This window comes from Dysidea avara, chromosome 8 (genome assembly GCF_963678975.1).
Source record: "Dysidea avara chromosome 8, odDysAvar1.4, whole genome shotgun sequence".
Classification (NCBI taxonomy): domain Eukaryota; kingdom Metazoa; phylum Porifera; class Demospongiae; order Dictyoceratida; family Dysideidae; genus Dysidea; species Dysidea avara.
In genome coordinates, this window is record NC_089279.1 from 4,877,456 (window position 1) to 4,890,640 (window position 13,185).

Genomic DNA, 13,185 nt, shown 5'->3' on the forward strand with positions numbered 1-13,185 from the left:
AGCTACGTATATAAACCTAAATTGAGCTACAGCCGGGCTTCTGTATTCCAGGTATCTTCTAATAGAACGATCAATTTTAATTAAACTCCAACGTACCATGGACGTAAATACAATTTTAGCAAACTGGCAAAAGTTCCTTACCTTCCCCATTGATTATCAAACCTGATATGTCACCACAAGAAAGAACAATAGAGTCAGTTTTACTAAAGGAAAGATGGTCCCTAATCAAGGCTGGTCATAACCTTAAACAAATCAAACTTAGCAACAATCGTATTTTTGTCAACAACCAACTTCATGGAGAGGTTATTAATGCAGTTTTTAAATATTCTTCATCTACAGCTTCGAATTCGTCAGCTCAACCAATGGACATAACACACACGAAACAACCGCGCTCACAGGAGCAGTCTTCCTGATGACTGCTCAGCTACAAGTTACAATGCTTCAAATTTCCAAAATCCCAATCATACTAAACTAAAAATCTTGAGTCTAAATTGTTGTAGTTTACGCAGTTCCGGAAAAAGAGCTAATTTCCAAGCCTTAATTGATGAACACAACCCTCATATTATTTGTGGCTGTGAATCACATCTTGATAGTTCTTATTACAACGCTGAAATTTTTCCTCCTACATATACTGTATTAAGAAAGGATCGAGTAGAGGGTGCTGGAGGTGTATTCTTATGCATTAAGGAAGGCCTAGATGTATCTGAAGAACCTGAATTGGATGTAAATGCTGAAATCATTTGGGCAAAAGTGACTCCTTCTAAAAGGGCCCCCATTTATGTTTGCTCATTTTATCGTCCACCAGACCTGTCCATTGACCCCATACTGCAATTGGGATTATCTTTTAACACTCTTACACGTAGGTTTACTGAACTACCTAATATAATAGTAATGGGTGATTTCAACCTTCCAGGTATTAATTGGTTAGATGGAAGTGGTCACCTAGGTTACCTCTAATGCTAGCTATGGAGTAGAACTAAATAATGTATTTCTTGATCAAATTAATGATATTGGCCTTAATCAATTTGTCAATACTCCAACTAGAAACAACAACATATTTGATCTTGTACTTTCTACCTCATCTATCATTTTGGACTTAACTACTGCACTAGGAATGTCGGATCATGAGGTCATTGTCTTCCATCATAATATAGATAACACAAATATTAATACTAAATCTGAACACAAAGTTGCTTTATACCACCGAGCTAATCTTGAGAATATTAAAAGAGACCTACTTGAATTTCAAACTTATTTTCTTGGGAATGATCCTTACTGTAAAACTGTCGAACAAAACTGGACTGATCTAAAAGGTGTAATCAATGACAGTGTTGCAAAGCACTTGCCATACAAAACTATACGTTCCAACTCCAAATTACCATGGATAAACAGAGAAATAAAGAGGGATATGAAGAGACGCAAACAATTATACAACATAGCTAAAAGAACCAAATCTAGTAATGAATGGAATGCCTATCGCAAGATTAAAAACTCTATAAATAGCAAGATTAAAGTAGCACACAATAATTATTTTAATAGAATGTTTGACAACTCATTTAATGGAAATCGTAGACAATTTTGGAAGTATATTAGAGCAAAACGTAAGGACTACCATAATATCTCCACCCTAATTGTAGATGGTGAATCTATCTCAGATACAAAGAGTAAAGCCAATGCATTAAACAACTACTTTGAGTCAGTCTTCACTAAAGAAAACTTATCTAATATCCCTTCCATGAATGGTTGCAATAACCCTGTGAATGCTCTGCCTACTATGCCAAGTATTACATTTTCAGTGGCTGGTATCCAACATCAATTATCCCTATTAGATACCAACAAAGCCAGTGGGCTAGACAACATTCATCCATATATCTTGAAGAATTGTGCAAACGAAATATCTCCTATACTGCAAGTTATATTCACTCAATCACTAGACACAGGTATACTACCTTCTGATTGGCTCATGGCCAATGTATGTCCATGCAGTTTTCAAGAAAGGAAACCGTACTAGTACCGCAAACTACCGACCAATATCATTGACTTCTGTATGCTCCAAAACTATGGAGCATATTATATATCATTCCATAATGAATTATTTAAACTTTAATAGCATTCTCATTGATACCCAGCACGGCTTCAGATCCCAGCACTCTTGTGTTACCCAACTTATTTCACTGATAGAAGACTTGTCTCATGCTCTAGACCAACAGAAACAAACCGATGTCATTCTCCTTGACTTTGCTAAAGCGTTTGATAGTGTCCCACATCAAAGACTATTAGTTAAATTAAGACACTATGGTATCAACGATCACATCTGTCAGTGGGTCAATACTTGGCTGACCAGAAGGTCACAGCAAGTAGCTTTGGACGGTACTTTTTCTGACTCGATAGCTGTTCACTCAGGAGTCCCTCAAGGGACGGTCCTTGGCCCTTTGATGTTTCTTCTATACATTAATGATATAACAGAACATGTAAATTTGCCACTACGGTTATTTGCTGATGACTGTTTACTTTACAGAATTATCACCACCAAGGAGGTTGCCATTCAACTTCATCTTGATCAACTACACGAATGGGCAACTAAGTGGCAATTAAGATTCAATGTAACCAAATGTACTATTATGCGGTTTACCAGATCATTATCACCAATCATTTTCAGCTACAAGCTAAACAATCACAACTTGGGTACATCAAACCAACACTCCTACCTTGGTGTTATATTGGACAACAAACTATCATGGTCTCCACATATTAGTAATATAGCTGCTAAGGCCAATAGGACATTAAACTTCTTGAAACGCAATCTGAGTTGCTGCTCGTCTAACATCAAAGCAACAGCCTACCTTACGATAGTACGACCGTGAATGGAATACGCTGCAGTCATCTGGGACCCATACCACCATAACAATATTCAACAGCTAGAGAAAGTACAGCGTAGGGCAGCTAGATGGGTCCTAAATGATTTCAATCGATTCAGCTCAGTCACAGCTGGTGGGGACTATTCTACGGAACGGAACGGAACGGAACGGAATGATGGACTAAACTGCGGAACGGAATGCTTTCTCAGATTGAAGCTTGCAACTTACCATTGCTGTACAAGTTATCAGTGGCACTTCCAGCAGGTAATCAAACGTACCCCAAGAAAGATAAAACGAATTTAAGGATCGATTGTGGGTTCTTGTTGGTTGTCATTAGTAACGAAGTACTAATTGTGGGAATAGCTGACTCAGTGATTTCATCTTCGGATATATCAAGTAGGGAACTTAATGCATGACTTTTTTTTACTAGTATGTGAGTTATTTTTACTTACTTGACTTTAGAATGTACAGTCTGAGGCCCAGCCTTTCTAATCGGCATAAATCAGTATGTGTATAGCTACACTACAAAGGAAACAAGTATGGTGACAAGCTGAATCAACTCAGTCTAAGTAGAATCTAAAGGAATTTTGTGCAGTGTGTGAGGAGCAAACATTCAGATACCTCAAGGAGGCTATATTGTGTGAACATCAATGATTCATTAACAGAGTAGTGGACTATTGTCAGATATCTCAGCCTGAGTACTGAGTTGAATTCTGGATGGGGTCTATTTTACAGAATGGAGTGCTTTCTGAATCAACTTGCAGCTTGGCTAGCTGCTATCATTGCTGAAATTGCATTTTATCAGTGGAACCTCCAGAAAAATGGAATAGGATAATTATAAAAGTGATTGTTTAGGTAATCATGACTTTATTCAGTCTAATAAACAGAATATATGGTTGATTGAGTGAGGTATCACTTTCAGAATGTTCAGACGACCAGTGATGAGATACATGGATTCATCGAATTTTTGTTGTGGTTGGAGACATTAAATATCCAAAAGCAAACTGACTGTATAATATTAATTCACTTTCTTTATATTTTCTCAATTTTGAGCCTGTATACAAATAATTGAATTTTCCTTGTCAATAGAAATCCTAGAATAAGATGGGAGAGAAACTTATCTTTGTTTACCTATACTGTACAACCAAGAGTTCGTAATACTGATTTGTATGGGGGAGAGTGTCTAACTCTCAGTATGGCCTGTACAAACACCCTGTGTAAAGTTCACCTTTCATCAAATCAACACCTTTACTGGGGGATAGAAAACTGTTGATTAGAGTTGCTGAAGAAGGTAAAGCCTTTGTTCTGAAATAAGGCCGAGGTGTTACTTTAAGCAGGGTGTTTGGTGAATGCATTCAAGTTAGACACTCCCCACCTTATTATGAACTCTTGGTACAACTTCAAAGGAAATGAAGAAAGCATACACTACAGTAAGGTGAATTACAGACTAGTGAGATCTTGGTTAATTAATGACAGTGGTTGGAGATTAAGTGTGGTAGCTTCTTGCTCTTGAATAAGTTGCAAAGTGGAAGTACAAATCAAAATGGGATATCAATTTCATTATGAAAAATTTGTATACATAAATAATCTAGCATTACTATTTCATTTGTCCTCCACTTAAACCTGCTACAACAGTACTAGTGTCAGTAAATTGGCAGTGAGTCTACCTTGAAATCTCAACTCTAGAGTAGATCCAACACAGGACAGCCCGCACTGTAACAAATACATGTGATCCCATTGTAATTTCATGGACCAGCTGGACTGGGAATCACTTGAAAATAGACGAACAAATTTAACCTGTTTTGTTTGAAGTGAAGCATGTGAAATGTTACACTTAAGAAATCCTAGGATTCTTAGGTGGTATGTAATTAATGTGAGTGTTCCATTTCAGGTCTGACTAGATACATTGAAATTACACACACATCCTGGTCCAAATCACGTTTGCCTGGTGGCTACGGGCATGGTTTCACATGCGGCTTATAATAGAGATTTGGCTGATCTTGGAGTTTGACATTTAGCCTGATTCAAGGCTAGTAGTCAGACACATCCTTGAATTGTGCAACAGATAAAATCAGCTCACTATTGAATACGGCATTAGTCCACTGCACCAGCTGTTAATATATAAATAACTCCATGCATACACTTCAGTGATGTTTGCAGAATATACCCTCCTTGCGGTCTGCCAAAATATTTGCTCCTCACACACTGCACAAAATTCTTCAAGTTTTAATTCAGCTGGCTCTTTCCTGTTACCAGTATCTTCCTGCTTGCTTTATTTATACACTGACTTATGACTTAAAGACCGGCCCAGACTGTTTTGTAAAGTCTAAATAAGAAAAACAGCTCACATAAAGTTCCCTTCCGTATGGATGAACATCACTGATACAGCTCATCCCACAATAATACTTCGTTACTAATGACAACCAACAAAAACCCACAATCGATCCGTTAATTCTTTTTATCTTATGTTTAACCACCCACTGGAGATGCCACTGCTAACTTATAAGGGAAGTTTCAGCAATGGTAAGTTGCAAGCTTCAGTTTGAGAAAGCGTTCCGTTCCGTGGTTTAGTCCATCATTCCGTTCCGTTCCGTTCCGTTCCGTAGAATAGTCCCCACCGTCACAGCTATGTTACAGCATCTTTCTTGGCCAAGCCTTCAGCTGAGACGTAAAATATCCAGATTACAAGCACTTCTTAAAATTATACATCAAGATTATTCACTGTCAATTCCTCCTCATTTTATTTCAATGACAAGATCCACCAGACTATATCACCCACATCGTTTTATTCTACCAAATTCATCTACCTATTCATACCAACAGAGATTTTTCTCCAGATCAATTAAGGATTGGAACAACTTACCATCTTCCATCATTGAGAGCAACAATATTGACTCTTTTTCAGCGAAACTGCAAACATTGTATGGAACTCCATAACTGTAATCTTTGTAACTACGTAGCTAATTTCATTAATGATTGCTTTTTTCCTGAGCATATCAGCTGTGCTGTCTGCTCAGTAACAATAATAATAATAATAATAATCAATAGAACAACCAGATCGAGCCAGATAATGCAACATATACCTTTCAATGCACACAATGCTGCTGCTGCTGCTGCTGCTGCTGCTGCTGCTGCTGCTGCTGCTGCTGCTGCTGCTGCTGCTGCTGCTGTTGCTGCTGTTGCTTTTTAGATGATCCAAGTTAGCTAAGATGAGAGCAAAGAATATCTTTTGAGACATAGTGATGGCAACTGAAGCTGCTTTATCAAGACCTTTTTGTACTGTGAGAAACTGATTTGTGACATTTTTCATTATTAGCAAAGTCACAAATCAAAGTTATTCACAGTGCACTTTTTGAGATTAACATACTCTATAGAGTAGCTATGTCAATCTTGAAAAGTGGATTCCCCTCTGGAGAAGCTAGCCCCATCCCTTTACGTTTGATGATTGTGCATATAGCTATAAGGCAAAATTAATGCAGAATTCTAGATTAAAGTGCTCTTAATTATTATATTTAACACAAATCAAGGTTTACTGGGGTAATGCCTAGTAACATCTAAAATATTTAATTTCTGCCACTCTAGATATAGCTAAGCCAACATCCTGGTGCAAGAATTTAGTACAGCACTCTTAAACTGTAAGAATCTTAAGAATTTAATCAACAATGTAAATGTTGCAATTGATATGTAATGTAATATAATCCAAGCACACACATGCATGGTACACTAGTGTTTACAAAATGCAATCAGTAAGTATAATATTGCATTTTGGGTTAGCTAAGTAACCACAAAATAAGTAGATGTAAAACACTAATAGCAAGATAGTAAGAATTACATTTATAATTTAGGATGATTTGTTAAAGTTTAAGTTACTTATATGTGTATTCTTAGAATAAGGTAGTTAGCTGTTTAAACAAGTGTCTATGTGTTACATTTTCTATCTTAGAATTACATATGCAGTTTAGCCTTAGAGCAATTTTCTTGAAAATAGGTTTGCAAATTCTTATTATCAGTAAACAGTTTTTGTTGTGTTACATCACTCAGGCACCACAACTGCTGGCCTCCAGACCCTAATGGTGCTGTATTAAAGGTTAACTATATCATTATGCTTATGGCTAATGTAGTTTCAAATATACTAATACTCAGGACTTTGCTGCTAGTCTGCAAACTATATGTACTCAGTCACCCTCCTGCTCTGTAAACTTGTTTAGTTCTGGTGCACCCGTGATTTTCAGAGAGAATTTCAGCTAAAAGCGCTGCATCTCTGCCACTGATATATGGTTGAAGTTAAGACAACATAAAGGTATTGTTTTTATCTACTCATCATGTGCTAAGGGCATCAGTTCACAGTGCACCATCCAAATGTAAATCTATTCTACTCTGATGGTTGTTTTCATATTGATGTCCTTGAGTAAGACAGCTAGTAGTGACTGTCACTGTACAGCATGCGCTTGACAGTCAGTGCTGCGGGTGTGGCAAAGGAATTCCGGTAATATCTTAATTTGCTAAGGTTATACTGTAAAGCATACAATCTCTGATACAGTAGCATACAAAACTGTGTGTGCAGTGCATTCGGCTAGTGCTAAATATCACAAAAGAATGATTGTAAAGCACCACTATACTGGCATTGTATCTAATGATAATAAACTTACACAAAAATGGAACACATACTATATCCAAGTTATTTAATAACTGCTAAACACTATAACAGTTCAGTAGAGGGTAAAGTTATCATTAGAAATCATTTCACCATCTTCATTGATAAGTGTTGTCACATCCAAATATGTTGGATTATCAAAAATCTGCTTCCTGTAGACAACAAGCAATATAAGAGTTGACTCAGTGGAAAACTTTATATAGCATCAAACATAACACCAGAAAAATACAGTGATATTTGGTCAAAATGTACAATGAATGTGTCAGAAGACAGCAAAACATGAACATACTACACATCATCATTATATTAAAAATGCATAATGCTACTATGTTTATGGACACCTACAAATAATGTAAATTTCCAGTTGCTAGGGGCAATGGTTAATAATTATGAAATTTGTCTTCTATTATGCTGGCATAACTTCAAACATAATAGGAGAAAAGCATCAAGTATTATTCCAGCATAATAGGGAAATTTTCAATTAATAACTTGTGCAATTAACTGTTTGAGATTGAGATACTCTAATAGAGCAGTCGCTTACTCTAATAAAACAGTCAGCTCTTGAGCATAATCTTGATTTTGAAATAATTTTGCTTCATTTATTCAAAAGTATAATAGGATGTTGTTTTTGAAGCATAATTGGCTCAGACTAATTGTTCACACTGCTGAAATAAGGTCTATAGATACACTAATAGAACTGATAGAACCGTCACTTACTCTAATGACTACTTTACTAAAACAGCCAGTAATCTTGACTTTGAAAGAAGAAGTTTGAACATAATAGGATTGATTTTAAGATGTTGTTATCGAAGTATAATGGCAGTATTGGTGTACAATTGTGTACAATTGTGTACATGCATGCATGTTGCACTCACCCTACTCTATACATGGAGACATCATTAACATCAGTTGTGTTCCCTATTTTCTGTTTCTTAGGTGGCCACACTTGATGACAAACACGATACGCACACACCAAAAATATTTGCAATAAGATGACACCAACTGACCCACAAGCAATGCCAATCAGTAGTCCTACATGTAACATGTTGAGTAGAGTGAGATGAACTGGTAATTGTAACAATACCTGGTACAAACCCGTCATCTTCTGTGAAAGATGATGATGACAATGATGTACCTATTTGAGTAATATAATAGTATACATCATTGAAAACTATATTATTAACTTTTCATCTGACAGTTCTTCCCATTATACCCAGACAGACAGGTACAAGTGTAGTCATCATTACCATCAGTGCAACTACCATTATTCTGACATGGGTTAGTGTCACAATAAGTGATAATGTTGCTGCAGTACTTGCCAGTAAATCCTTCAGAACAAGTACACTTGTAGTCATCAATAAGATCAGTACAAGTTCCATTATCACAAGGATTGGGAGTACAATCATCTATATCAATGTCACAAGAGTCCCCAGTATATCCCACATAACAATCACATCTAAAGTCATTGATAAGATCAACACAGCTGCCATTCACACATGACACAGGTTCACAGTCATTTATATCAATGTTACAAATGTCTCCAGTAAATCCTTCACTACATTCACATATAAAACTGTTAATATGATCTTGACAAGTTCCATTTACACAAGGATTGGGAGTACAATCATCTATGTCAATGTCACAAGTGTTACCAGTAAACCCCACATCACATAAGCACATAAAATCATTGACAAGGTTTGAACAAGTCCCATTTATACAAGGATGAGGGATACATTCATCTATATCTTGATCACACAGTTGTCCAGTGAAGCCTGCATCACAGTCACATACAAAACCATTAACAACATCTTGACAACTTCCATTCACACAATGTTCTAGTAAACATTCGTTGATATCTTGGTCACACAATTGTCCAGTAAACCCCATGTCACAATCACATCCAAAGTCATTGACACCATCAAAACAGGCTCCATTTATACAATGGTCTGGAATGCAATCATCAACATCAATGTCACAATTTTCTCCAGTAAACCCTGAGTCACAATCACACTGATAACCATTAACAAGATCAACACAAGTTCCATTTACACATGGATCTGAGAAACAATCATCAATATCTTGATCACACAGTAGTCCAGTAAATCCCAAATTGCAAGCACATGTAAAACTGTCAATTTGATCTAAACAAGTTCCATTTACACAAGAATCAAAAATACAGTCATTTATGTCAATGTCACAAGTGTCTCCAGAAAAACCCACAAAGCAGTCACATCTAAAGTCATTAACAAGATCAACACATGTGCCATTCACACAAGGATCTTCACCAGCACAGTCATCGATGTTTGCTTCACACCTAATTCCAGTTATTCCTTCAGGACAAGTACATGTATAATTGCCTATTAGGTCAGTACAGTTTCCACCATTAAGACATGGGTTATCACTGCACTCATCAACTTTAGTCTCACAATGACATCCAGTAAACCCATCACTACACAAACATGTGTAATAACCCATCAATGGCATGTTTATACAACTTCCATTATTCATACACACTGCTCCTTCACAATAGTCTGTAACTTCTGAACAATCTCTTGAAGTGTAACCAGTTGGACAAGTACACATAAAGTAATTAGGAGCTGGAGTAGTACATGTTCCATTATTCATACAAGGATCAGGATCACACTGGTCTATTATTGTCTCACAGTTTTCACCAGTAAGACCTTCAGGACACTGACATGAATAACTGGCAAATCCATCTATACAAACTGCATTATTCTGACATGGTTGAGATGCACAATCATCAAATCTTTCACTGCAGTTTCTTCCAATAAAGTCTTGCCGGCAGATACAATTGTAGTCTAGAAATAAATCATGACATGTTGCTAAGTTCTCACAAGGACCTGGATCACATTCATTAGTTTCATCACCACACCATCTGCCCTCATAACCTGGACTACAATGACAGATGTAATTATATCTTCACACGTTCCATTATTTAGACATGTCACATTCACACAACCATCAATTTCAATCTCACAATATCTACCCTCATATCCTTGATCACACTGACACATAAAGTCATTGACCAGATCAACACAATTTCCATTAATACAGTCAATACCAGTACAATTGTCAATACCAGTACAATTGTCAATACCATCAACATCACAAACATCTCCAGTCCAAGGACTAGTACAATTACAGGTAAAGGTGTTATTACCATCTATACAACTTCCACCATTCATACAAGCCTGAGGAGGACAGTCATTAATATTAGTTGTACAGTTAGTACCAGTATAACCGTCATAACATGAACAGTTATAGAAATTAATATAGTCACTACAAATACCATTCACACAAGGTCCTGGTGGTATACAGTCATCTATTGAATCGACTTCACACAACCTTCCTGTTAGTGGAAGAGAGCATGAACATGTAATGCTGTTAATGCCTTCTACACAACTTCCATTGTTCATACAAGGACTGCCATCACACCCAATAAATACTTCACAGTTAGTTCCACTGTATCCAGGAGGACACACACAGTCTACACCACCATCAAGGGGTGTGTGTGGTACACATGAGGAGTTGGTGGAACAATCATCACATGGATCTGTATAAGTGAAGAGTAAATACCGTAACATATTATTTGTAAAATAATTTTCATGTGCAAAATTTGTACGAAATTTTTACATAAGATTGAACTACTCTAATAGAGCAGTCATTCATGTAAATCATACGACAATATTTTTACATGAAAATTTTTATCACAAAATTTTGCACAAAAATAAAGTGAATTATGGTAGGAGCTGTATTTGGTGGCACACTATTAGGATATCCATGCAATAACAGCCAAGCTATGAAAAGGCTGCAGCCATGTGTAAAAATTGTAGAATCAAAAAGTGGCAACCAAGGCTGCAATGATTTCAATGCTAAATTGCTAATACCAACCAATTATTGATTGGCAGCCATTTCTTGACTTCAATTTCACAGCTTTTATCATCCAGGCTTTTAAATCTCTCACCTACGTTTTACAGTTTGCATGGATTTCACTTCTGTATAGCCAAAAGCTGGCTCTTCAACTTGTTTTTACTTCTTATCTACAGATACACAACTTTAATGCATATTTTTTTAAGTTGATTATTTGTTAATATGTTTTTGTAATACTTTATAGAAAGCACATTTTTAAGGATTTAATTCTGATACAATACATATAGAACAATATACATTTTCCATTGGTAGATTATAAACTTGAGGAGATTTAAAACTAGTACTTATAAAGTAGAAATTTAGTGTGCCAAACAGCTGACAACAGCGGTTCACTGGTAAAAGGTTTGCCAATTATAGTCGGTTCACATCCACCTGAGCCCTCAACAACTCTTGTTACATGGGCCAGCTGCCCAAACATTTAGTAGCGCTGTGAAGCCCTTTAAATGCCGGAACTGTTAACCTAAAAAGTGCTTTGATACTCAAAAAGTGCTTTGATATGCTGTAACAGGCAAGAACAAGTGAGTTAAGTATGGACGATTCAGGCATGCAAACATGTTTACAACATGAAAACATGCTTGTTCCAATACAAAACCATTGGAAGTGAACACATGTTCACTTCTTTGATATTACCATATTTGGTGGAGGCTCAGGTGAACGTGTACTGACTATAGGTGCAGAGGTCTCTGGTTTAAACTCTGCTTGGACAACATCTTTTTCAATGTGCCTTTGTTTACCTTCTGCTCTTCTAAGAACATTTTGGCCCTTTCAATTTTATGCCAGCTTGTTTTTCTTCTTGTAGCTAACTCTGTAACTGTCACTGCAATTTCCTTTAAATAACAGAGGGTTTGAGCTTAATGGTTAGTTAACCTATGTTTTCAGACTGTTCCCTGACAAAAAATTGGTCCTTTACAGAAAAAATTGTCAATAACACTGTGAGTGTTTTTGGAATTGCACCAGACTTAGTACATTTAATTTGTCTAGTGTATGCCAAAATTATAAATATGATCAAGTTGTATATTGCATGTTATGCCAGTTTTTGGAATCAAGCCAAACTTTTGAGAGCTCATATTTCACAAATACTTGCTCAAATTTGGTATGTAGGGTATTAAAGGTGGAGGCATTTGCAGCACAGAGATCATTCCATTTAGAGAAAGTTACCCTTCATCATGGCATGATAGCTGTTTTCTTTCTCTCTGCAAATATACAGTGCCCATGCATGGGTGGTATGCCAGCTGTCTTGGACAAATGGCACAATACCATGCAAGCACTTGATACAGTAACTTTCAACTCACCAATTTCATACAAGATTATATTTGCTATATCTTCTATTGCTCTAGTTCCAACAGCAATACATGATAGTTGAAACTGATAGATCAGTCTAGTGTCATAGGGAACCAGGATTTGATCTGTTGTAACAGTCACTACTACATTACCAAAGATCAGATAAAATTCACCAGTATTACCCATTCTATTAATAGAAAATGGTTCAAAATCACTTATAGTGGATAAGTATCCAGCCTGAAAATCCACCAGTACTATGGACACATCATCAGGATTCTCCACAAGTATAAGTGCCTCAAACACAACAGTTCCAACAGGAGAGTAAACATTGATATCAAATTCATAATGTGTAGCATTAAATATTGCATAGTAGCCTGTGGGGACTGAGAATAAAGTTACAAACATGTAGGTGTTTAAACTATAAAGCAACTCATGACACAT

The 13,185-nt window shown here is 36.5% G+C and overlaps 1 protein-coding gene across 1 annotated transcript; it reads right to left on the reverse strand.

Moving 5' to 3' along the window:
• Nucleotides 1-7,472: 7,472 nt before the first annotated feature.
• On the reverse strand, nucleotides 7,473-13,185 carry LOC136263885 (fibropellin-1-like). The gene is made up of 7 exons (XM_066058506.1): nucleotides 12,756-13,185; nucleotides 10,937-11,086; nucleotides 10,493-10,882; nucleotides 8,697-10,421; nucleotides 8,597-8,647; nucleotides 8,388-8,544; nucleotides 7,473-7,664 (listed from the first exon to the last, which is right to left on the reverse strand). Exons 1-7 carry the CDS (start codon nucleotides 13,183-13,185, stop codon nucleotides 7,568-7,570), a joined length of 3,000 nt encoding a protein of 999 aa, XP_065914578.1. The 3' UTR covers nucleotides 7,473-7,567.

What these genes read in the sequence shown, in the direction of transcription:
- LOC136263885 (XM_066058506.1), bottom strand. Translation starts at nt 13,185, where the DNA reads ATGTGTCATGAGTTGCTTTATAGTTTAAACACCTACATGTTTGTAACT. An exon ending in TATAATCTTGTATGAAATTG is followed by an intron (nt 11,087 to 12,755) that starts GTGAGTTGAAAG and finishes TCACTTATACAG; the next exon opens with ATCCATGTGATGATTGTTCC. An exon ending in GTCTCCATGTATAGAGTAGG is followed by an intron (nt 7,665 to 8,387) that starts GTGAGTGCAACA and finishes TGTTGTCTACAG; the next exon opens with GAAGCAGATTTTTGATAATC.